This window comes from Toxotes jaculatrix, chromosome 20 (assembly GCF_017976425.1).
Source record: "Toxotes jaculatrix isolate fToxJac2 chromosome 20, fToxJac2.pri, whole genome shotgun sequence".
Taxonomy (NCBI): Eukaryota; Metazoa; Chordata; class Actinopteri; family Toxotidae; genus Toxotes; species Toxotes jaculatrix.
The window spans coordinates 10,676,356-10,699,050 of NC_054413.1; the positions used below are offsets into that span (position 1 = coordinate 10,676,356).

At 41.6% G+C, this 22,695-nt stretch overlaps 4 protein-coding genes and 1 non-coding gene across 6 annotated transcripts; 2 read left to right on the top strand and 3 right to left on the bottom strand.

The window, feature by feature from the left end:
* Positions 1–190: 190 nt before the first annotated feature.
* cct5 (chaperonin containing TCP1, subunit 5 (epsilon)) lies at positions 191–3,943 on the top strand. Its single transcript, XM_041066029.1, has 11 exons — positions 191–419; positions 842–902; positions 1,149–1,313; positions 1,485–1,683; positions 1,802–1,994; positions 2,173–2,322; positions 2,428–2,547; positions 2,733–2,918; positions 3,015–3,152; positions 3,290–3,470; positions 3,627–3,943. Exons 1-11 carry the CDS (start codon positions 315–317, stop codon positions 3,752–3,754), a joined length of 1,626 nt encoding a protein of 541 aa, XP_040921963.1. The 5' UTR covers positions 191–314; the 3' UTR covers positions 3,755–3,943.
* Positions 3,944–4,008: 65 nt separating this feature from the next.
* On the bottom strand, positions 4,009–6,267 carry cmbl (carboxymethylenebutenolidase homolog (Pseudomonas)). 2 transcript variants are annotated; one of them, XM_041066031.1, is made up of 6 exons: positions 6,138–6,223; positions 5,646–5,863; positions 5,366–5,473; positions 5,019–5,161; positions 4,804–4,895; positions 4,009–4,647 (listed from the first exon to the last, which is right to left on the bottom strand). In XM_041066031.1, the coding sequence occupies exons 2-6, from the start codon at positions 5,858–5,860 to the stop codon at positions 4,468–4,470; spliced, it is 738 nt and encodes a 245-aa protein (XP_040921965.1). In that variant the 5' UTR covers positions 5,861–5,863; positions 6,138–6,223; the 3' UTR covers positions 4,009–4,467. The 2 variants fall into 2 exon arrangements, with proteins under 2 accessions (XP_040921965.1, XP_040921964.1); XM_041066030.1 differs by having other exon boundaries at positions 4,012–4,647; positions 5,646–5,860; positions 6,138–6,267.
* A 462-nt stretch (positions 6,268–6,729) lies between these two features.
* On the bottom strand, positions 6,730–6,803 carry trnat-agu. The gene has a single exon. It is a non-coding gene; the product is annotated as a tRNA-Thr (tRNA).
* An 838-nt stretch (positions 6,804–7,641) lies between these two features.
* On the top strand, positions 7,642–20,994 carry LOC121200249 (E3 ubiquitin-protein ligase MARCHF6). The gene is made up of 25 exons (XM_041065411.1): positions 7,642–8,037; positions 8,573–8,672; positions 10,908–10,981; positions 11,210–11,353; positions 11,869–11,941; positions 12,113–12,281; positions 12,610–12,799; positions 13,527–13,588; positions 13,727–13,759; positions 13,855–13,906; positions 14,067–14,125; positions 14,224–14,304; positions 14,574–14,642; positions 14,961–15,035; positions 16,137–16,271; positions 16,377–16,597; positions 16,952–17,089; positions 17,192–17,414; positions 18,133–18,202; positions 18,405–18,586; positions 18,954–19,088; positions 19,233–19,322; positions 19,695–19,827; positions 20,183–20,318; positions 20,448–20,994. The coding sequence occupies exons 1-25, from the start codon at positions 8,019–8,021 to the stop codon at positions 20,533–20,535; spliced, it is 2,751 nt and encodes a 916-aa protein (XP_040921345.1). The 5' UTR covers positions 7,642–8,018; the 3' UTR covers positions 20,536–20,994.
* On the bottom strand, positions 20,888–22,081 carry LOC121200252 (arylamine N-acetyltransferase, pineal gland isozyme NAT-10-like). Its single transcript, XM_041065416.1, has one exon. The coding sequence runs from the start codon at positions 22,024–22,026 to the stop codon at positions 21,178–21,180; it is 849 nt and encodes a 282-aa protein (XP_040921350.1). The 5' UTR covers positions 22,027–22,081; the 3' UTR covers positions 20,888–21,177.
* Between the last annotated feature and the right edge of the window lie 614 nt (positions 22,082–22,695).

Genomic DNA, 22,695 nt, shown 5'->3' on the forward strand with positions numbered 1-22,695 from the left:
CTTTTCAGAATATACATTTTTTTGAGTTCCAACTTTTAAATATTATGTATGAAAAACTTGATGATTATTCGGGATCGTGTCAATATGGTTAAATTACCTGAAACTTGTCCTCCTGAAGAACAGAGGGCTTACATTTAAAACAGTAAAAAAGCACTTGAGACTACTTGGTTCCGCCCTCCCCGCCCGTGGAGCCTTCCAGAAGTCGCCGGCAGACCCGTGCGGCTCTCAGCTTAGCCACACTCCAGATTTACATCATTAAAACTCATTATTTGATCAGTTAAACACTTATTAAGTGTCTGGATCCCTCGGTCAACATGTCCACGTTAGGGACACTAGCTTTCGATGAGTATGGGAGGCCTTTCATCATCATTAAGGACCAGGACAAGAAGACACGGTTATCGGGCATTGACGCATTGAAGGTACAATGGGCTAGCTAGCGAGACACAACCGTGGCATGTTGGTTAGCAAGTTATTTATTTGCTATTAATCGCATGACGTTGGGCGCGCATAGTGTTAAGCATACGTGATATTTGTTAATATCCAAAGCTTTTATTCATAAATGTGTACCTAACTGGGAAGTTAAGATGTTGGCACAAGAGAATAGCATGAGTTAAAGGATTAGCTAGTCATGCTAACATGAGGCCCATGTGCTTTCTGTAATGCGTTGAGCAGGGGGTGTTGCTGTGTAGCATAGGGCTGTGCCCAAAATGGTCATTATTGATGCACAGCATTCCCACCGTACTCTGTTGAAGCGTTCTCGCAGATGACAGCTTCTGTCTGTCTAAGATGTAACATTCAAGAGAGACATTATTTAACTGATTGTCATGTTTGTATTTTGCAGTCTCACATTATGGCAGCCAAGGCAGTTGCATCAACGCTTAAAACCTCTTTGGGACCTAATGGTGAGTATAAACCAATGCAGTGCAGCCACATTTGACTTCCTCTGATCAAACTGTCAAAATGGTGAATTATTTGAGATGTGATGACGTCTTGGATGCTGAGCTGCTGTGTAGTATATTGAAATTAATTATATTTGACCAGTACTTGTAAATTTCCCTCCCACATACAATTGTGAGTTTGATTATAACCCTGTTTCAGACATCACAAGCGGTACGTTTACTAAACCATTTTTCCATGTTTGCATCTAGGTCTGGACAAGATGATGGTTGACAGGGATGGAGAAGTGACTGTCACCAATGATGGAGCCACTATTCTCAGCATGATGGACGTGGACCACCAGATTGCCAAGCTTATGGTTGAGCTGGCCAAGTCCCAGGATGATGAGATTGGTGATGGAACCACTGGAGTTGTTGGTACGGGAAGGGAAGATGGGAAAACAAACTATGCACTAGGCATATGCTAGATCCAATTTACACTGCGTATGTAACATCACTGATATTGTTGTAGCAGATCAAGACAATGTGTTATCTTCTCAAATTACGCCTATGGTTGGTGATTGTTTTGTTTTCACTCTTTCTCCACAGTGCTGGCTGGGGCTCTGCTTGAGCAGGCTGAGCAGCTGCTGGACCGTGGAATCCACCCCATCAGGATCTCTGACGGTTATGACCAGGCCGCACGCATTGCCATCGAGCAGCTTGACAAAATTGCAGAAACCTTCCCTTACGATCCCAATAACACAGAGCCGCTCATTCAGACTGCCATGACAACACTGGGATCCAAAGTGTGAGTGTTCTAGACACAAGAGTGTTGGATTGTTTTTATGTAGCCACAATACAATTAACTGGATAAGGCAAGATCTTCCTAGATACTTTTATCTTAAAATTCTTCTGTTGTTTTTCAGTATCAACCGGTGCCACAGACAGATGGCAGAGATTGCAGTGAATGCCATCCTCACTGTGGCTGACCTGGAGAGGAAGGATGTTGACTTTGAGCTTATCAAGATGGAGGGCAAGGTGGGAGGCAAGCTGGAAGACACACAGCTCATCAAGGGAGTCATAGTTGACAAGGAGTTCAGCCACCCTCAGATGCCCAAGGTATGAGTGAGGACAAATTTCATTCTCAGGGGATGTGTCTGCTTATAGTTGCAAATAGAAACAAATACTTGGCTCTATATATGGAAAAACAAAATTATGTGTATGTCTAACATATATCTATTATCACAAAAACCCATGATAATATTGCTAACACAACATTTTCTTTGTCGCCACTCAGGTTCTGAAAGATGTTAAAATTGCTATCCTCACCTGCCCGTTTGAGCCTCCTAAGCCCAAGACCAAGCATAAGTTGGATGTGACATCTGTGGAGGACTACAAAGCGCTCCAGAAATATGAAAAGGAGAAGTTTGAGGAGATGATCCAACAGGTTAGTACTACAGCATCTAACTAACTGCAACTGAACTTTAAACACCTTCACTGGAACATACAGTTACGGTTAACCTTAAAATGTACTCTTGTATGCCTCTTTTAGGTCAAAAGCAATGGGGCTAACTTGGCCATCTGCCAGTGGGGCTTTGATGATGAAGCCAACCACCTTCTGCTGCAGAATGAGCTGCCAGCCGTGCGTTGGGTCGGAGGGCCTGAGATCGAGGTGCGAGACGTTTGTCACATGACAGAACTCCTTTAACAAAATATAATTATTAATAAAATACTTTCACTTCCTTCATCACCTCAATCAGTCATGTATATTATGACCACATGATGCAGATGAGTAGAGGATATTGCACAAAATTTGTTAGTGTTTGAGTGTACAGTGTCATTTGTGTTCCTGTGCAGTTGATCGCCATCGCCACAGGAGGCCGCATCGTGCCGAGATTCTGTGAGCTGACACCAGAGAAGCTTGGCTTGGCCGGTGTGGTGAAGGAGATCTCCTTTGGAACTACAAAGGACCGCATGCTGGTTATCCAGGAGTGCAAAAATACCAGGGCAGTTACCATTTTCATCCGTGGAGGCAACAAAATGGTAAGCAAAGGTGTAACTTATAACTCTGTTTACTGTGTAAATTATGTTGCTCTATCCCTGTTGGTTTATTGATTATTTCATGTGTCTCATTAATAGATCATCGAAGAGGCCAAGCGTGCTCTCCATGATGCTCTGTGTGTAATTCGCAATCTGGTCAGAGACAACCGTGTTGTGTACGGAGGAGGAGCTTCAGAGATTGCATGTGCCCTGGCTGTCAACGAGGCTGCAGATAAAGTGAGTAGCAAAAGAAAAAAAAGCAATATTAAAGAAATAATAACTTTCTGAGTATTTGCTCATACCATTAGAATAAATATGCTGATGCTCATATTGCTGCTTAAATCCTCTGTAATTTCTTCTTCTTTCCTTCTTAGTGCCCATCACTGGAGCAGTATGCCATGAGGGCGTTTGCTGATGCTCTAGAGGTAATCCCAATGGCATTGGCTGAGAATAGTGGGCTGAACCCTATCCAGACCATGACAGAGGTCAGAGCCAGACAGGTCAAAGAGAGCAACCCCTTCCTCGGCATCGACTGTCTGCACAACAACACCAATGGTGAGGAATGCAGTGATCTTGAATGACGTACCTTTTATTCCAACTGAAAACTACACAGTCCAGTGGACTAGCAGTCTTTTGTTCAGAAAAGTGAGTATCATGTCAGAGCGAGATGAAATTACACACTTAATTTCTCTTTTGTTTGCCCCTACACAGACATGAAGCAGCAACATGTGATCGAGACCCTGATTGGCAAGAAGCAGCAGATCTTGCTCGCTGCTCAGGTGGTCAAGATGATCCTAAAGATTGACGACATCCGAAGCCAGGGGGAGAGCGAAGACTAAAGCCCTCCTGAACACCGTAAGGCTCGGCTGCGCTCTAGAACGCCTAAAAATGTTTGTGCTGTTCTAGAGGTTTTAGGCACTTCCCCGAGCACCATGTCCAAACCGCACTGCAAATTGCTATTTATCATTTGATACGAAACGGTCAAGCTGTTATAGTAGCAGAAGTCACCATTAAAATGTTGGTCTGTTGAAAATTTCAGACTCTGTAGTTCTGATTTCAAGCTTCCAGTGTTGAAATTGATAATACTTCATTTATTTATGTATTCCATGTTAGGTTTACATCACATCTCATAGAAATTGAAAGTAAATATTTGGCAAGATAATGCATAAAGGGGAATCTTACTACATATTAAACATTATTGAAAGCTTGCAAATCTGACATTAACACAACAGTATCCATACAGGTTCCACAAAGCAAAAGCACTTAACATAATTGGCTCAACAATATTAATTCATATTTCGTTAAGATAAAAAAAATCACAGTTTTTTAGTTATCTGGAAAATGCAGATATCACCTGGACGAACAAAATATAGAACATTTAGGAAACAATCACCAGTCACTCTAAATAGCACCTTGAAATTTGCCCTTGTAAGATTTTCATCACGGCTGTAAAAGTTGGTTCAGCATGTGTATAGAAATGTGATTAAAGGCACCAAATTTCTGCTCCATTACCACATGTAACTGACTCCTGTGCTGAGTCTGACCTTTTCTTTTACATGTACTTGTTGAGCCAGTTGAGCATGTCTGTTCTGGCCATTTGGATACTGGGTTTGTCTGCAGGGTTGATGTCCTCTCTCTTGCGGTGGACAAAACCATGAGTCTGACCAGGGAAGATCTTCACTTTGTAGTCCACTGTGCATTTCTCCTTCAGCTTTGCTTCAAGGGCATTCACCTGAACAGCATAAGGATGTAAGCACAGGTTATTAGTGGTAACATGGCAGAGACTATAGCATTGCAGTACAGCATTTCTGTTGCCATTCGGCAGGTTATACCATTCGCATTGATCTGTAAAATAAGTATAAAAGCTACAGAGTTTACACATACTCACCTGGTCCAGTGGGATAACCTCATCTTTCTCCCCAAAGATGAACAGCGTGGGACTCTTCAGCTCATACCTGTCCTCCCTTTCACGGATGATCCCTGTACAGCATCACATAACCCCCATAACATAACCCTGTTTTAAAAACCGCTGTGCAGAAAACATAGTACATGTTCTCCTACCTTGATACACAGTGAATTAACTACCACATTGCAATGGCATACCATAAACCGACACTCCAGCTTTGACCTCTGGATACTGCAGAGCAAGGTAATGTGTGGCAACCCCTCCCCAGCAGAAGCCCACTGCTCCAATGCGTTTGGCCCCACACTGGTCCTTCAGGAACCTCAGCACTGCATCCACCTCCCTGGGAAGAATTTCTTACAATGGTCAACACTCAAATCAGACCCTTATTCCGGGTTTGTGAATGAATATTCTCACAATTCTGATTAATCAGCAAGCCAGTCAGAATTCCACATCATATCAACAGTTGCTCCACTTAATGACCTAAGAGGTTCCAGCTTTCAACTGGGATATCAGGTGCTAAATAAACTGAAAAATGCTTAGTTACTTGTTTATGTTGGTTGGCTTTTTGTCCTCAAGCCACTCCTGAAATGTGGACCAGTCATGTGATGGACTCCACGGCTCCTTTCCAACATAGAAGTCTGGACAAACAGCACTGCTCAGAGCAAAACAGTGGCAGAAGAAATCACTGTTACAGATCAGACAGGCTCAGAAGATTTACAAGATTCTGGATTAGACTCATCCACTAAAAACCCAATAACTAATCATATGAAACTAGATCTGACCCCACTGTATGACTATCACTATGCACCCTTTCTGTTACATACATGTATCCATTGGCAGCCAGCATGTCAGCCATGTATCTGGTGTTGGGAAGCTGCCACCCATAGATGTCTTGTATGACAATAATGGCCTTGTCAGATGCAGTGGATGGCTTGACTACATAAGCTTTTATGTGCTCTATCTGAACCTCCTGGCCGAGCCCTCCATATTCCATCCGATCGCCAATATCACAGGGGCATGGGTTGGCTTCATTTGCCATCTGCTGACAGACAGACAGACAGACACAAAGTCAGCTATGAAGTGAAAACAGCACAGGTGGATTTGGACACACAGTAAAATGAACATTTCTCTGACCAGCGCGCAGATCTGAAGGTTACTTGTTTATGATTATAAAAGCATTTGCGCAACACAATGACAAAGCAATTCGTACAAACTGCTCTATAACCTTTTTCCAGTGCCTCATCTTTGTCTCAAACAAAAGAATTTTACCACTGGAAATGCACTTGAAAATCAGCTTGCAAAGATCATAGACGTACCGTGCTGTTTACCGATGAAAAGTGTTTTGCAGGGCTCAAAAAGTTTATCCAGAGTCTAAGTCGGTGATTGTAAAGTTCCTGTGATCGAAGTAGATAGGAATGAAATTCCAGCCTTGGCCTTCAAAATAAAAGCTGTAAGCTTCTACTTTCGACTTTACAAAATAGGCTATACTATGAACAGTTGGATGGTGGACTCCATACCAGAAGAAAACGACGTTGCTGTCTTTCGCAAACACCTTGTATGTAGCACCTCGATTAACTGATTTATCGATTGATTGATTGATTGTTTGATTGACTGTGATAAATGTGCAACTTACATATGTTGATATTTACATTTTGAAAATTAAATATCAGTTTCTGTTCATTTTTAATAAATTCTAAATTGGATATCATTTTGTCTTCTACGTGTGTATGTGCGTGTTACAATGAATTCTTGCAGACACAAAGACCCTCCTGTATTTCTGGCACGCCTGACTTGTGACTTGTGACGCTCAACACCAAGTGAAACACTGACAAAAATGCAACTGTAGAGTTGCTAGTGTGACTGATAACAACTGTCCTCCAAAGATCACCTTCAGGTGCGCTTCTCAAAAGGCACCGCTGGGATTCGAACCCAGGATCTCCTGTTTACTAGACAGGCGCTTTAACCAACTAAGCCACGGCGCCGCTGATATTAGCAGCTGGTACGACAGTAGCAGTTCGTGCCCGGCCACACGTTGCGCTCAGTTAAATTATTATTAATGTCACAATTAAAATGTTTCCTTTAGTTTCCCCATCATGCCTCATTATCTACGTTGCTATGAGTCGCATAATCCCTGTGCAACAGCCTCCCGTGCTCGGGTTAACACATTTAAACAAAACGTAGTTAATAGGCTCACCACTATTTATTCTTACACCAAAAACAATACCAGTGGAATTGTAGGACATATAATCGGTTACTTAACTTTAAAGGAGTAATAAGCAGGGTTAAGGGAGGGTGGTAAAAAAGGAGTAATAAATTTAAATGTAGCACTTAGCAACAACAATTCAATTATGAAAGACAAACTGCAAAAAGTGCATATTGCTCCAAACTGAGGTTTGCCATTTTAAGCATATTGTTTTTGTAGTAAAATACCCAAACCAAGAAAGAAATTTCTTACAAGACCAGTCAAACTTTTGGTCCACCTCTACTTACAGGTGCAACTCAAACGTTATGTAAAATAGAGTAGTTGGTTCAGGTAACATCCTGCAGATGTCGCTGTTCAATATTGATGGTTATGTGTTCTCCGCGATACACGCAGTTTCTAGAAATGTCAGCGAGGACGAGGGATGAAATAAAGATAATTTTCTCCAGTTTAGATACACATCAGTGTTTTACCCATGGATAGAAACAAGCCTCTCGTGATTCGATATTCAAAGATTAATATCATTCATACTTTGCCCTTCACTAACCACGTGACCGTTGTTGTGGAAGAGTCCCTGCCGTAAAGCCTGAACCGACGTGGTAAAGTAAAATTGTTGTGACAGGAGGTAGTGACGTTAGCGCATGCGTTAGCGAGCTTAGCTAGCCATTTGTCTCCCAGGTTTTAACTGTCATTTCAGCAACACGGAGGATGTAACGTTTATCAGATCTGTTGTTTTACATTATAAATTACACCACAAGACATAAAATATTTCGTCAAGCGGTGAATACAGATTGGATGTGAGAGGACACGACGAAGCAATCGCCAGTGGTCACTCTGTGGGGAAACCATTTTATGATTGTCAATGCATCCGACACATAAGGATACACTCGTCTCGCTAGCTTAACCTAGCTAGCTAAACGATATTGTCTGTGTCGTGGATGGGTTCACTGAACAAGGTACTCCTGGAAGTAACGGTGACGGGTGTTTAGCGTACAACATGGATACTGCCGAAGAAGGTAAATAACCGTGCAAGTCTGTTGTTGTTGTTGGGGTTAACCAGCGTTAGCTTCGTCAGGGCATCACCGAGAACCAAGCCTTCTGCTGAGCTGGCCTGCTAGTGGTTAACTTAGCAGAATAGCATTGCTTCATAGCCTGTCAGTGTAGTGTGGGGTTAATTCGGGTAGACGGGAGAAGACTGCTAAACGTTGTTTTAATGCAGCTGAGCTCATTGTAAGAACATACTGTAAAGCAGTATTATAGTAGAGAGTATAGAAAGAACCAGAAGTTACTGATGATGTCATCAGTCTCCTGATGTATGGCCATACAGATAAGCGAAGTTTCTCTAACTCACTCAAATGTGTGTACCTTGCATACCTAAGTGTCTAAGATGAGCGACTTTATTACTCTAAATTAGATTCCTCCATCCAAAAGACACCTGTCTATTAACACCCCCCCTCCCCCACACACACCTTTTGTCTGCACGTCTGTTTTGCTTGGCTTTGGCAATGGTTGTCATATACTTACTTTATGTATGTGTGTTTGTGTGTGAAGCGGATATTTGTCGTGTGTGCCGCTCTGAGGGGACCCCAGACAAACCCCTGTACCACCCCTGTGTCTGCACTGGCAGTATCAAGTTTATCCACCAGGAATGGTAAGTGCGATTGGCTGTCTCTATCCCCTTTGACAGCTGTCATTATTATGATTTTGCGACATCCCCCTTTCTACCCAGAGTCCTGCTCTCCCCAGAAAGCTTGTCCCTTTTATTAAATGTTCACGTGCACAAAAAAGACTATTGACACTAATGTGAGGTCAGACATTGTGTTAACTTGTTGCATTAGTCACCCTAATAGCACACTAGTTTACAGTAACCTCACTCATACTTTCTCCAAAAACTGAAACTGGTGTCTTTCCTAAGTGTTCTTATGCACGGTTGTAATCAAAAATAGACTGCATAGAACAGATTGTGACATTTTTACTCAACCTAGTTTTGTGTTACATTTTTTTTTTCAACCTGGTTATTCCTGTCCTGGCCCTGTGCATATAAGTGCGAAGTCAAGACACTGGTTTCTTCAAAAAAATTCTTTGTTAGCTAGGTTATTTGTAATCGTATAGTCTAAATAAAGACACCAGGATTTGTGTTTACATGGGGGTTATAATCAGATTACAACAGTATAGTGCAAATACCTTCACTTGATTTGAAAAACCAAGGTAATCTGGAAACAGGAGTTTCCTTTTCGTACAGCAGATTTTGTTATGTCAGGGTGGGTCCTAAGAAATTGTATAACTTGGAGTTCACATTGTGCACTATGACTATTCTTAATGTGAGGGCTTGCTTAGAAATGTAATAGAAGTATTGTGAAAAGGATGCAGAACAGGTTCGTCCTCAATCACATCCAGGTTACATAGTATTCCAGAATGGAGTACCAGCGGCGGCAGGTACTTTGGAGATAGTGCTGTGTTCTCATCTATCCTGGTTACGAGAGGGTCAGGTGGATGGAAATCCCCAGGCAGAAGCAAAGGCCAGGCCTGGATTGTTCTGTGGTAACTGTTAAACCTCAGTCTGTGTTCATATAGGTTCATTGTCACCCCCACAAAGTTTAGAATAACAGCCTATTGTGTCTGGATTGTAGTGCTCAAACTTTCCACAGCAAGGTAACCAATATGTATTGTGACAGTTTGATTTGAACCCATGTTCAACTCAGCTTAAGCTTTTTTTTAAATGATCTAGAGGCTACATCTTCTCCAGTTATTCAAAGTCAGAGTCTTTACCAGTGATGAAATGGGGAAATATATTTTGTATACTAGACAAATATTAGAATTTCTAGAAACCAATACATCAGATTTTGAGCTGCACTTCATACATCATATGGCCTTTTGCCCACAGATAGCCCAGCTGTTGCTGATCTCAATACAACTTTTCATAACTGAACCACAAAGGAGTAACTGTGTTCTGTAATGGCTGATTGTACTTGCACCTTGCATGATTATAGTATAGTATTAAAGCTTGTAATTTTTTAACTGGGGGGCACAATTGGAACTTTGAATGATGTTAGTGAGGTTCAATTGAAACTTGAAGTATAACCATGGTCTGTGTAGTTCTAATGACACAGATCTGTTGGAATCAGCTAGTGTAGTGACTCCCTTACATAACCCAGCTGTTAATCCCACGGCCTAGCCTATGTCACAAAAAGCTGACAGTCATCTCAGAAGAATCTGATACCCCTTTTTCAGAGAGTGAGTACCTTACCATTACTAAGACATAATAAATCCTCATTGTCAGTGTTTGTTGTGTTCAGAGGTCCTGGAGAGGTCTTATGAGCTGAGCTTACATCCTGATTACGTCATATCCTGGAGTAGTCACAGCAGTTGTATCCATGAAAAAGAAAATCTTAGGTTAACACCATAAGCGTTTGCCTTTGTCTCACAAAAATCTATATCGGAGATTGTGTTTGAAATCTGCAGCACAGGCAGTGTTTCTAGTGACAGTACTTAGTTTAATCTCATTAATCCAAAGTCCTTGCACATGGTTGTCATTTGGAAGAGTGTAAATGTCCAACCTGGGGACCTATAGAGTCTACTGAAATTTGGTACCAAGCCAGAACTTGAAATTTCAAATGCTACTACACACACGCACACAGATTCACCACTTTAAAACATGTTTTTAGTGGGTTTATAAAGTGTCTAATTTAAATGAACCAGTGAGTACCCATTGCTATTCAGATTCATGTTTGGCTTCCCAATATGTCTCCATAAATTTACACACAAAAAAGTGTGATGAATCTGTTTGTGTAAGAAGCTAGTCTTCACCCTGCCTACTGTGTGTGATTAAAACATAAAAATGCTCTGTCAGCTCATGTGTGATGTTGTTTAATTTTTTAATTTACAGTTTGGTCCAGTGGCTGAAGCACAGCAGGAAGGAGTACTGTGAATTATGCAAGCACAGATTTGCTTTCACACCAAGTAAGTTTGTGGCATTGATGGATCATCAACTTTAACAGTTTCTCAAACTAACATTACAGATGGGGTTATACGGTTCTTTTTTTTGGTATTAGTCCCTTTTATATGTAACCATTTCAGATATTGAGAAACAGTATTTTTTAAACTTCCAATTCTGTAAACATTAAATTATTGCCCAGAAAAAATTATTCAAATGTCTTTGGTTCACTCTTTCCCATTTTTCCACTTCAGTCTACTCCCCAGACATGCCCTCGCGTCTGCCCATACAGGACATTTGTGCTGGCCTGCTGACCAGCGTGGGCACGGCAATCCGCTACTGGTTCCATTACACACTGGTGGCCTTCGCATGGCTCGGGGTGGTTCCTCTCACTGCATGTACGTAGTACACACAAAGACACTTAATAAACAGATTCCTTAGAGCAGTGGGTGATAACTGTTTTTTTTCTGATTGCAGCTTATCAGTTGAAAGCAGATGCTCATTGTAGTGAATGTTAACCTTAAGTGTAACTTCACATCACATCTGCTCTTCTGTCCCGGTGAAAGGAATTTCTCACTTTTGTGTACAGATGTAGAAACTTGAATATACATTCCACCTTTCTGGAGCACATAATACTGTTATTGATGAAGTAACTGTGACATAAACATTACATATTAGCTCGTGTTTGGGGTTTAATACAATCAAGAGTTTTACAGCTTTAGTGCTGTTACATAACAGGATACGTCTGTTTTTAAGCTAAATAAACCCTACTGTACTTAGGTGGGGGGGCCAATGTAAAAAAATGTTTTGGCTATTTAATTCTCATACATTATGTAAGTTGTTTTAAATATTTAAAATTTATTTTCTCTCTGCAGAATGACACCAGTGTATTTTTCTCCTCTATTTGCCTCAGGTCGCATCTACAAGTGTCTGTTTACCGGCTCTGTGAGCTCACTTTTGACACTACCATTGGACATGCTCTCTACGTGAGTGATGATATCAGTATCCTCCAGCGCTGCACACTAAAGCGTGATATTAAACTTAATGGAAGCTAGTGTGTTCTACTTGTTTATTCTCCTCAATTCCCTATAGCTTAGTTATAAATGACCATTTCATTTTTTTGTTTGTATATGTGTTTTTTGTTTGCGTTCCTGCAGAGAGAACCTGCTTGCAGATTGTCTTCAGGGCTGCTTCGTCGTCACCTGCACCCTGTGTGCATTTATCAGTCTAGTGTGGCTCAGAGAACAGATAGTCCATGGTGGCGCTCCCCAGTGGTTAGAGCAGCACCAGCCGCCACCACCTAATGCTGCCGGACAAGCCAATGAGGTGCATTGCTCGACTGATTTCCAATTAGCCAAAATAATATCTTTAATTTAAAAAAAAGTCAAAAGGGAAAGCATTAAATGTAAGACCTTTTCAATAATGCTGCCTTCTGAGAGTATGCACTTGTTAGCACATTTATTATGGATGGTGGGCATAGAGTTCTTTTGTATGTCTTGTGTGCACAATTTAAATACCAAATAGTACCATAACACTTACATCTACTCTGCAGTATCTTGCCCTGACACACACACTTGTACCTCCAATCTTAATCACACACATATACACAAAATCACCCATATAAAAGCCATGGATCCACCTCTCTCATCCTCAGGCACAAGCCGCAGGTCAGGGAGCGGCTGATGAGCCCCCTGCAGCCCAGCCAGCCCCTGCCGATCCCCCAGCCCAGAACGAAGCAGAGCCTGAGCCACCCGATGTGCCCCCAGACCAAGGCGATGACCCAGAGCTGGAGGAAGAGGAGGGAGCAGCTGCTGAAGATGCGGACCCCAACAATGGAGCACAAGGTTGGAGATTATGAAATGCCTTGCCATTCAGAATTAAATGGCTTAAAATCACAAAACACTGAAAAAGTGGTGCAGTTCATATACAAATGAAATGGAGCAGAACATCACGATTAAGGTCTTAATTTTGAGAAACTCTAGAACAAACAGTACCACTGGCATTAGAGCATGCAAATAGTCTCCACAATGGTCCTATTTAGTCACAATTTGCCATCGCAATTAATTTGAGAATGATATAACAACATGTCAAAATGCTACCCGTAGCACTCATTTCACACTTATTTGTTTTGTTTTACTGTGGTTAATGGACTGATTTTGCAGCAGGCTGGGGGCGAAAAGGGCTGCTAATGAATTGTGATTGTATTATACATTATTCCATCTGTTGTTATTCCAGCTAAATGAATACACTGGAAAAGTCACACAATAGCCTGCTTTGCACTCCACATTTAATTGATTTTTCCCCGAACAACATTAATAATGTAACACAAACAGCATTTATTAAAAAAAATACATTTTTCTGCCTTCATCCTAAAAGCCGACTCAAAAACATTTGACCAGACAAACACAGTGACATCTGACAAGCAGAAAGCTACAATGAGAATTTATTTTAGCAGCGATACTGAATTAGATGAAATCACCCTTAATGCTGTTTATATAAAATATTTTTTAAGGTACTGACTGTTATAAATGTAGAAACCTTCATCATATTTCAAGCTGTCTGTCTCTGCAGATGATATGAATTGGAATGCTTTGGAGTGGGACAGAGCAGCAGAGGAGCTCACCTGGGAAAGGGTAAATGTGCATGTCATAATTAGTCTCCAAACACCCCCATCCCCTGTGCATACTAAACCCCATAAGTTTAATTTGGCCATTTCTGTTACTCATCCTGTCACATGAAACACTTAAAATTCTTCCCTATTTCCCGTTTAGATGCTTGGCTTGGATGGTTCACTGGTATTTTTGGTAAGTCTTTAAATCTATTTTTGTCATTTTTGCTTTCTACACCAAGAATATTTTATATGAGCGGTGTGTAAAATCTTTGTGTCTTTGCCTTATAGGAGCATGTGTTTTGGGTAGTGTCTCTCAATACACTCTTCATCCTGGTCTTTGGTGAGTAGACTGAAACAAGCATAAGCATCAGGGTATACTGTACTAAATAATAAATACTATATATAACATATACTAAACTCTTATTCATCATATAATTCTGGCAATGATGTTTAGCTATTACAGTGGGAAAATGTTGTTGTGTCTGGTTTTCTTTATTTAGCATTTTGTCCCTACCACATTGGGCACTTCTCTGTTGTCGGTCTTGGCTTTGAGGAATATGTAAGTCTCTGCTTTAATCACTTAGCTTTATTATGCATCAGTGTATCTAGTTAATTATACTTTTAATTTATTGACCACTGCCTTGTACTTTTCTTCAGGTTCAAGCCTCTCACTTCGAGGGCTTAATCACTACAATTGTGGGCTACATACTGCTGGCAATGACACTCATCCTCTGTCATGTATCCTTCCACCCAACAACATCAGTCTCCTTCACTCTACTGAAATGTAAAACTACAGTCTACAGTCTCGCACTATTACAGGGCCAGACATTGCATGTTATATTTATTCTGTTAGGTCTGTGCAGATGTAGGGTGTGTGTGTGTGTGTGTGTGTGTGTGTGTGTGTGTGTGTGTGTGTGTGTGTGTGTGTGTGTGTGTGTGTGTGTGTGTGTGTGTGTGTGTGTGTGTGTGTGTGTGGTGCCAGTGTTGATCCTTAATGGCTGTGTCAGGGACTGGCTGCTCTGGTCAGGTTCCAGCGCTCCCGGCGTCTCCTGGGAGTCTGCTACATTGTTGTCAAGGTAACGTCGCCTCTAAGTACATTTCTACTGTGTGTAACTCACAAAAGCACCGCCCTTAGTTGAAATAGACAGAAGTATACACTTAACTGAGATTTACTACCTGAAAATAACACTGAATTAGATTTTACTTGTAATCGTACATATAAGCCGAGGGATAGAAATCATTTATTATGGTATGACACAGAATAAATAAATTAAATAGCTGATATTCCGACATTTATTTTTGTATTTCAACACATTTTATAGAGCTTTTAGGTTTTCAGTTTATACACATAATGTGTAAACCGTTGCTAAGACATGTTTCCCTTTCCATTACAGGTCTCTCTGCTGGTTGTTGTGGAGATTGGTGTGTTTCCACTCATCTGTGGCTGGTGGCTTGACATCTGTTCTTTAGTAAGACTAATGCTCTGCTCCTTATTCCGACTTTTTCTATTACTGTGTCAAATCATCTCATTCCTCAAACCCCAGCTCATTTGTTTGCATTTTTTATGAAATTAGTATAATGTTTCTATTTCTTTTCTGCTTCTCATTGTCAGTTGATGTAGTTACAGAGACAGTCCTGTATTTTATAGAGAGAAATATTTTTCTTGAAATAGTATCCTTGTTTTCTACAAGCCTGAAAGGGTTCCTCCTCCAGAGTCAGTGACAGCAAGCCCTATTTTCTGAATACGTCTGTCTTCATGTAATTTCACTGATGCCTTGTCTGTGTTGAGTTGCTGAAATGAGAGTAGTGTTGAGGTGGCTGTCACATACCCATTGAAGTGGCTTTTAACAAGGTTGTTGTGGTTCTCACCCTCATCTGTAAACCTTTGTCTCAGTTTGCACTCTTTGACGCTGACTGTCACGGCGTCAAATATCCCTCTCCACCCCCAGCTGCCACCTGAGCTTGGCACCTATGCTACTCATCAGTGGATATGTTTTCATGATCCTGTCCCAAACCATTCAACCTGCTTCAGAACAGGTGGAGCAGCTTTCACAGCAGTGAACCACATCCTTCCTTCTCTGCAGCAGCTGTTTACCTGTGGGGAAAAATCTAATTGGCTTGAAAATGGACTGTGTGGAATAAGCTATCTTTATCGTTTCAGTTTGTTCCACAAATTCAAAGGAACCTGTGATTATGACAAGCTAGTTTGGTCTCTGCTGCAGTGCTGTTTTTAGAAGTTGGAATAAATACGAAATATTGAGGACATAGTTAAATGAATACAAACAGCAGCACTTGCACAATAAACAATACCAGTCTGGAAAATGAGACTTAACTTCATCCTGCATGTGCTCTCAGAAAATTATTGAGTTTTTTTTTTTTTTTTTTATCTGTTAAGCATATGGCATATGGTGCAAATGTTATTCATAACAGATTTTATCATCTAGCCAACTGTGCATTCACTGAGCAAAAACAGGGAATTAGAAAGCAGCATCTTAGAACCAATGCTGAATGCAAATCAAAAAAATCAAAATGCTATTTTTATTTAACATTTTATTTTCTGCTTCCTGCAGGAGATGTTTGATGCCTCCCTGAAAGACAGAGAGTTGAGTTTTAAATCAGCCCCAGGTACCACCATGTTCCTGCACTGGCTTGTGGGAATGGTCTACGTCTTCTACTTTGCTTCTTTCATCCTCCTACTGAGAGAGGTAACAAAATGTTTCTTATGTAATTGCTTTCCTAAATCATTTTACCTGAGGTAAAAAAAAAAAAAAAAAAAACTTGCGATAACATCTTGTCTTTTGTCTCAACAGGTGTTGAGGCCTGGAGTGCTGTGGTTTCTGAGAAACCTCAATGACCCGGATTTTAACCCGGTGCAGGAAATGATTCACCTGCCCATTTACAGACACCTGCGGCGGTTCATCCTGTCCGTGGTGGTGTTCGGCTCGATCGTGTTGCTCATGCTGTGGCTTCCCATCAGGCTGATTAAACTACTGCTGCCCACCTTCCTGCCATATAATGTCATGCTCTACAGGTAACCACAGACATAACAGAATTATATGTCACTTAGCAACAAACTGTGTGAATGCCTCTGCTTTATCTCTCTGACATGGAATGTGAAAGCACTTCCTCTTCAGGCCTCATAGCCACTACATCTTACTGCAGTACATCTTGAGCTGAAGAGGATGTTTTGGCCTTATTGCCAACATGAATGGTAGAGTTGTAGGGACTTATTCAGTGTCTGTTGTATGAAACTCAACATAAAAGCAAACAGTTGCTCAAAAGGCCAATTTTTGCCAAGTACTGCTCTGTGCCACCATGTGGTGCATTCACTGGCACACACTCTTGAAATGTCTTTTTCTGACCCTGTCCACCTGTTTCCCCTTAGCGACGCCCCGGTCAGCGAGCTGTCTTTGGAGCTGTTATTACTTCAGGTCGTGCTGCCAGCTCTACTGGAACAGGGGCACACTCGGCAGTGGCTGAAAGGCCTGGTCAGAGCCTGGACAGTCAGTGCTGGATATTTACTGTGAGTCAAGTCTGAATAAACTGTAACATATTTAAACTTTTTTTTTTTTTTTTTCATATTGGCTATCTGTAACCGACCAACCGCTCCTCTTTGCCTCCGCAGAGACCTCCACTCTTACCTTCTTGGGGAGCAAGAGGACAACGATGCCAACCAGCCTGTGAACAACAACAACAATAATAACCCTCCCCCCGGTCACCATAATAACAATAACAACCCTGCCCCAGCTGTTGGCGAGGGGCTACATGCAGCCCACCAGGCCATCCTGCAACAAGGGGGGCCAGTGGGTTTCCAGCCCTACCACCGACCCCTTCGCTTCCCTTTCAGGGTGAGAATATCCCAGGCTTTTGAACGTTTATCGCTGCAGTTTCTGGGCAATTTTATGTGATATTACTGGGGTTTTTTTAAAGTGCTTGTTCACTTGTTTGATATCCAGTAATTGGAAATCTTGGTTTGTTTACAATTCTTAGATGCATGGATTCCAGCTAGCATTTGAACCTTTGCAGTGCTGTTCATGCAAATACAAAATTAGTTACATGTTTTACCAAGGCTGCTGGGAATAGGCTACACCCTCTTAATTTATAGTTACTCTAACACTCAAAGGTATGGTTGCAGGCAGCAGGAATGCAGAGAGTTAAAGTTATACTCTTTAAGTGATAATACACAAAACTAACAGTCATCTGAGTACCTTATTATCAGTCATAAGTGAGCATAATACTAAAAGTGTAGGTGTTTTTTATAGTCTCTTTTTTGTTTTGTTTTAAAAACAGACCCACTAGGGGTTATATGATATTTGTGGTTTCCCACACGCATTTAGAAATGAGCCAACGCCCTTGGTTGTACAAGTCAACTCTGTTATTTTACTGCTCCTTCTAATGTTAAAGGCCTTGATGCCCATGTGCACTGGTGTAGTTGTCCAACATACTTCAGCTGTAGTATATACATATTTCTGCAGTGTTGGCAGGGAAATGGCGAATCATTACAAAATATACCCAATTTTGATCAGTGCCCTAAATTAAATAATATCTGTTCCCTTTTTTCCCCAGATTGTGTTGCTGATCGCGTTCATGTGCATCACTCTGTTGTTGGCCAGTCTGGTGTGCCTAACCCTCCCAGGTGAGATGTGTTTCTACTTTGTAGACCTACACCCAATCTGTAATTATAGGGTGTGTCTATGTACATGCACATCTCTGCTGTTTAACCAGTTCGGTTTTAAGCTTAAGTAGTAATTCACATCTTTAGCAACTAGACTCATGGATCGCCGTAAAGTTGGGAGTAGTGTGGTCACGTACAATATGTTTTGTCACGTGTGTTTCAGTGTTCACCGGGCGCTGGCTGATGTCCTTCTGGACAGGAAACTCTAAAATCCACGAGCTGTACACAGCCGCATGTGGCCTCTACGTCTGCTGGCTGTCTATCCGTGGAGTCACCGTGCTGCTGGCCTGGATGCCCCAGGGACGCACCGTCATCATTCGCAAAGTCCAGGAGTGGACACTGATGGTGCGTATCAGTGAGCAGCCTGCCTCCATTGTTGGCAAACACCAAATCTTGGCAGCAGAGTGGTGCTGTAATTAGTTGTTCTCTTTCCAGCCATTAGATCGTCTAAGGCTGCAGTGTTTTTGTTAAGTGGTTGGTTACTTATTACTGGCTTATTAGTCAATGTCTGAAATTTGCCACCATCTGCCTATTAGTTATATCCCAGCTGTGTAGCCTCTACTCGAGTTTTTAACTCCACTGCCAGTGCTGCAGTAGTTTTGAAGTTACCATTAAAGGGTATAAGGCTTAAAACGACCTTACTTGTTCTCTTAATCTGTTAGAGTTTCAGGATTAATTCTGTTAATTTTACACCCTTTCTTTGTTTTTGCAGATCCTGAAGACCCTGGTTGTTGCTCTGCTGGTTGCTGGAGTTATCCCGCTGCTGCTGGGCCTGCTGTTTGAACTGGTTATTGTGGCTCCACTCAGGGTACCCCTGGACCAAACACCGCTCTTCTACCCCTGGCAGGTATGAATGTGTGTCTGTGTTGTATGGTTATGTCTGCCTGTCCCTCCCGTGTCTTTGAGACTTTCTTTAAGAGGTTAATTGTTGTGTAGGTATTGTGTTTCCATTTTGTTCCTTAACATTGCCACATATCTTTGTAATCTGCAGGACTGGGCTCTTGGAGTGCTCCATGCCAAAATCATTGCCGCCATCACTCTGATGGGCCCTCAGTGGTGGCTGAAGACTGTTATTGAGCAGGTGGGTTTTAGGTGGATATTAGGCACCAACTCTTTCATTACATTGCTACACATTTCATGATTTTATGATGCTGTTTATTATTCTTTCGTCTAACAAGTAGCCATTACTGTTAAGATTTCAGTCTCTTGGAAAGAAGTGAATCAGTAACATGAATTAAATCTTGACTATGATGTGGTTCTAGACCATAGTTCATTTTATTTATAGTATATAAGAAAAGCATCAGGGTAGTTCAGTGGTTAGTCTGTCCTTCAGTTTGAACATCCATTTGTGCTGTTTGGTAGCTCACTTTGGATTCTGCCCTGCAGTAATTCCTCTGTGTGGAGCCATTAAATTGTAATTAGCTATATAATAAGTCCACATTTTTCTCCCTAGGTTTATGCAAACGGAATTCGCAACATTGATCTCCAGTTCATCATCCGTAAACTGGCAGCCCCAGTCATCTCAGTCCTGCTGCTGTCCTTGTGTGTGCCGTATGTGATCGCTGCTGGGGTGGTGCCGGCTGTAGGTGAGTGCACAAGCACGTGTACGTGGAGATTAGTTAGAAATGTTATTTGTTTAAACCTTTCATTTCCTTTTCTTGGTTTGTTAGTTTTCAGACCAGACCAGCAGAACAGCAGCACCATACTTAGATAAATATAAGAGTAAATGCACTTTTATAAGCTAAGTAATATATAGAATCTCATCTGCAAAGGAAGTGAAATAAAGCACTGACCTCATCTTAAATAATCCACTTAAAACACCAACAGTGTAGGCAAATTGCTGCATTTCTTTTATCTTAGTAGACTGTTGCAGTGACTACATTGTCAGCCAATGGGAGGTTCAATTAAACAATATAGAACTAAAGTGCATTGCTTTTGCAGGAGTGACCCCAGAGATGGAGATTCTAATGCAGAGGAGAATCTACCCATTCCTCTTGATGGTTGTCTCGCTCATCGGCATCCTGTCCTTCCAGATCCGACAGTTTAAACGCCTCTATGAACACATTAAAAACGACAAGTAAGGATTTCAAAATGTTAATTAATGCTTCAAGGATGTAAATTAAAAAGGATATATTTATAGTTTTCAGAGAGGTGCCAATTTATATGAATCATAGTATTAATATTGTGAGAATCTCTGTCCTTGCAGGTACCTGGTTGGCCAGAGGCTTGTCAACTACGAACGGAAAGCTGGAAGAGCAAGCTCGGTCCCCCCCTCCAACCCTGTCGCAGAGTAGATTTATGTGTCACACGTTGCCACATTTTTTTGCACCTGTTACGTTGCGCACGCCCCGGCCCCCACCCTTTTTGATTTTCAACAGCCGTAATCCTTTTGAATCTCCTGTGGATCTTGGTGGATTTTGATGGATGTCGTTTCAATTTTCTTGAATTCCCTTTCATGCCCATCAAAGGTGGGATGGGAAAATGTATTATAATCACTGGACAGATGAGTAACCCCCCCTCTGACGAACGGAGTAGGTAGGAGGGTGAGGGTTAGAAATTTGATTTGAAGCTCAACGTCTCCGTTGTCGTTCATGCCTTGCTTTGTAAAGTGCTGCCTGATAATTGTACATGTGTAAATACTTTGAACGCAGACTTTGTCTTACAAAAAAAAAAAAGACGGATATGGATTAATGCAATGACCATTGTACATCTTAAAAAGTGTATGTATAATTTATTAAATCAAATTGACAATTTATCTGTTCTGTTGCATGTGTTGGTGACAGTGTGTGTTTGATTGTTGATTACAGGTCTATTTGCGTGTGGTGCCATGGTCCAAAGATCAGGATTCTACTAGAGACACAAACTTTCCCAACTCTATACTGTACTCAGACCTTTTTGCATGATGTGCGAATCAGAGAATAAGAAAGAAATCCCAGTCAATACACGACTGGGGGTGGTGTTATCGCCTCATCCTTTGGTATGAGCTGAGAATTGAGCACAATTCCAAATTTCTCTGCCAAAATAACAGGAATCTCCTCATCTTTAAGTTCCCTGGTTGTGGTTTTTAACTCTCTCCCCGTTCCCTCACAGGGAAATGTGGTGGTAATCAGTCTGTGACCAATATAGGTGATCCTTCCACCTGGTTTTAAAACGGTGCAGAAGGATTTGCAGAAAAAGATGGACCAGGGGGAGCTCTGGTGATATTGGCACATCTCAGTATATTCCTCCAGACACCTGGGATCAAGGGTGAACTTGTAGATCTCTTTCCAGTCTCCATCTGCACCTCTGTTTTCCTCCTGTTGCCATTCTAGAAAGTGCATGTCCCTGTCCTTTCTAATGCGGTAAACTCGGTGCCCCTGCTCCTGGGGGCCACTGGTCTCCAGTGAAAGCGGGGTACTGAAGCCTGGCGGCCCAAACCCAACGTCGCACAGCCAGCGCCGGCCCTCAAGGGTCACCATGAGGATCAAATGGTCAAAAGGTGGTCCGTAGCAGCCGGTGATGAAATTCTTCACCTGGCCGGAGAGCAGAGTCACCTGGAAGCCCAGTGTGGACAGCAACCAGGAGAAGAGGCCGTTATTTTCAAAGCAGAATCCGCCTCTGCGCCGGTTCACGATCTTGTCGTACAGAAGCGGCAGCTCAAGTTGGACTCGTCCGCCGCTGTGAACTGTGAGATCTTCAAACGGCACAGAAAGCAGGTGACAGGTGTGAAGCGATCGCAGGACGTCCAAGCTGGGCTCAGCTGGACCCCCAAACCCAATGCGCAACAAGTATTTATGCAAGTCCATGTCCACGGAAGTTATTTTCACTGCTCTTTATAGATTACACGTCACTATTTTCACTTCTCACGTATACTTTGCTGCGGTTAAGCCAACGCCCACTCTGTTTTGCACCACGTGTATACAGTAAGCATTACGGTAAGAGCGCACTGATTTCAAAATAAAAGCGATTTTTCCGGTGAACGTGATTTCACATTCATTGAGTAAGTAAGCCAGTCTGGTCAGTACTGAATGAATGAATAAACAGACAAATAAAAATACATGCATAACAAAATAAAAACGAATAAATATTACATAAAAAAACAGTAATTGCATTTGCATCGAGCCCCCCTAGGAAGTTAATCCAAGTGAAAATATAGAATGGCATGTTTAAAAGATAGTTTAAATTGTGTTCATAAAGCAAACATTTGACCAGAAATTTGCAGTAAAGCCGTCAATGTTAAAGAAATGAGTGAGATTCTGGTTCAAAGTAGTAGTACAAACAGGGTGAAACAAAATCATTAATGAAGTGTAGTATATTCTATGTAGGATATTTTTTTTCTAGCCTTGTTTGGTGTATAATGTATATGATAATAACCACGCTTTATTCCAAACAATATCTTAAATGAGCTGATCGCCCCCCCCCCCCAAAAAAAAAATCAGACCGCCTCCCGTCTCAGTTTGTTCAAGTGACGTCAC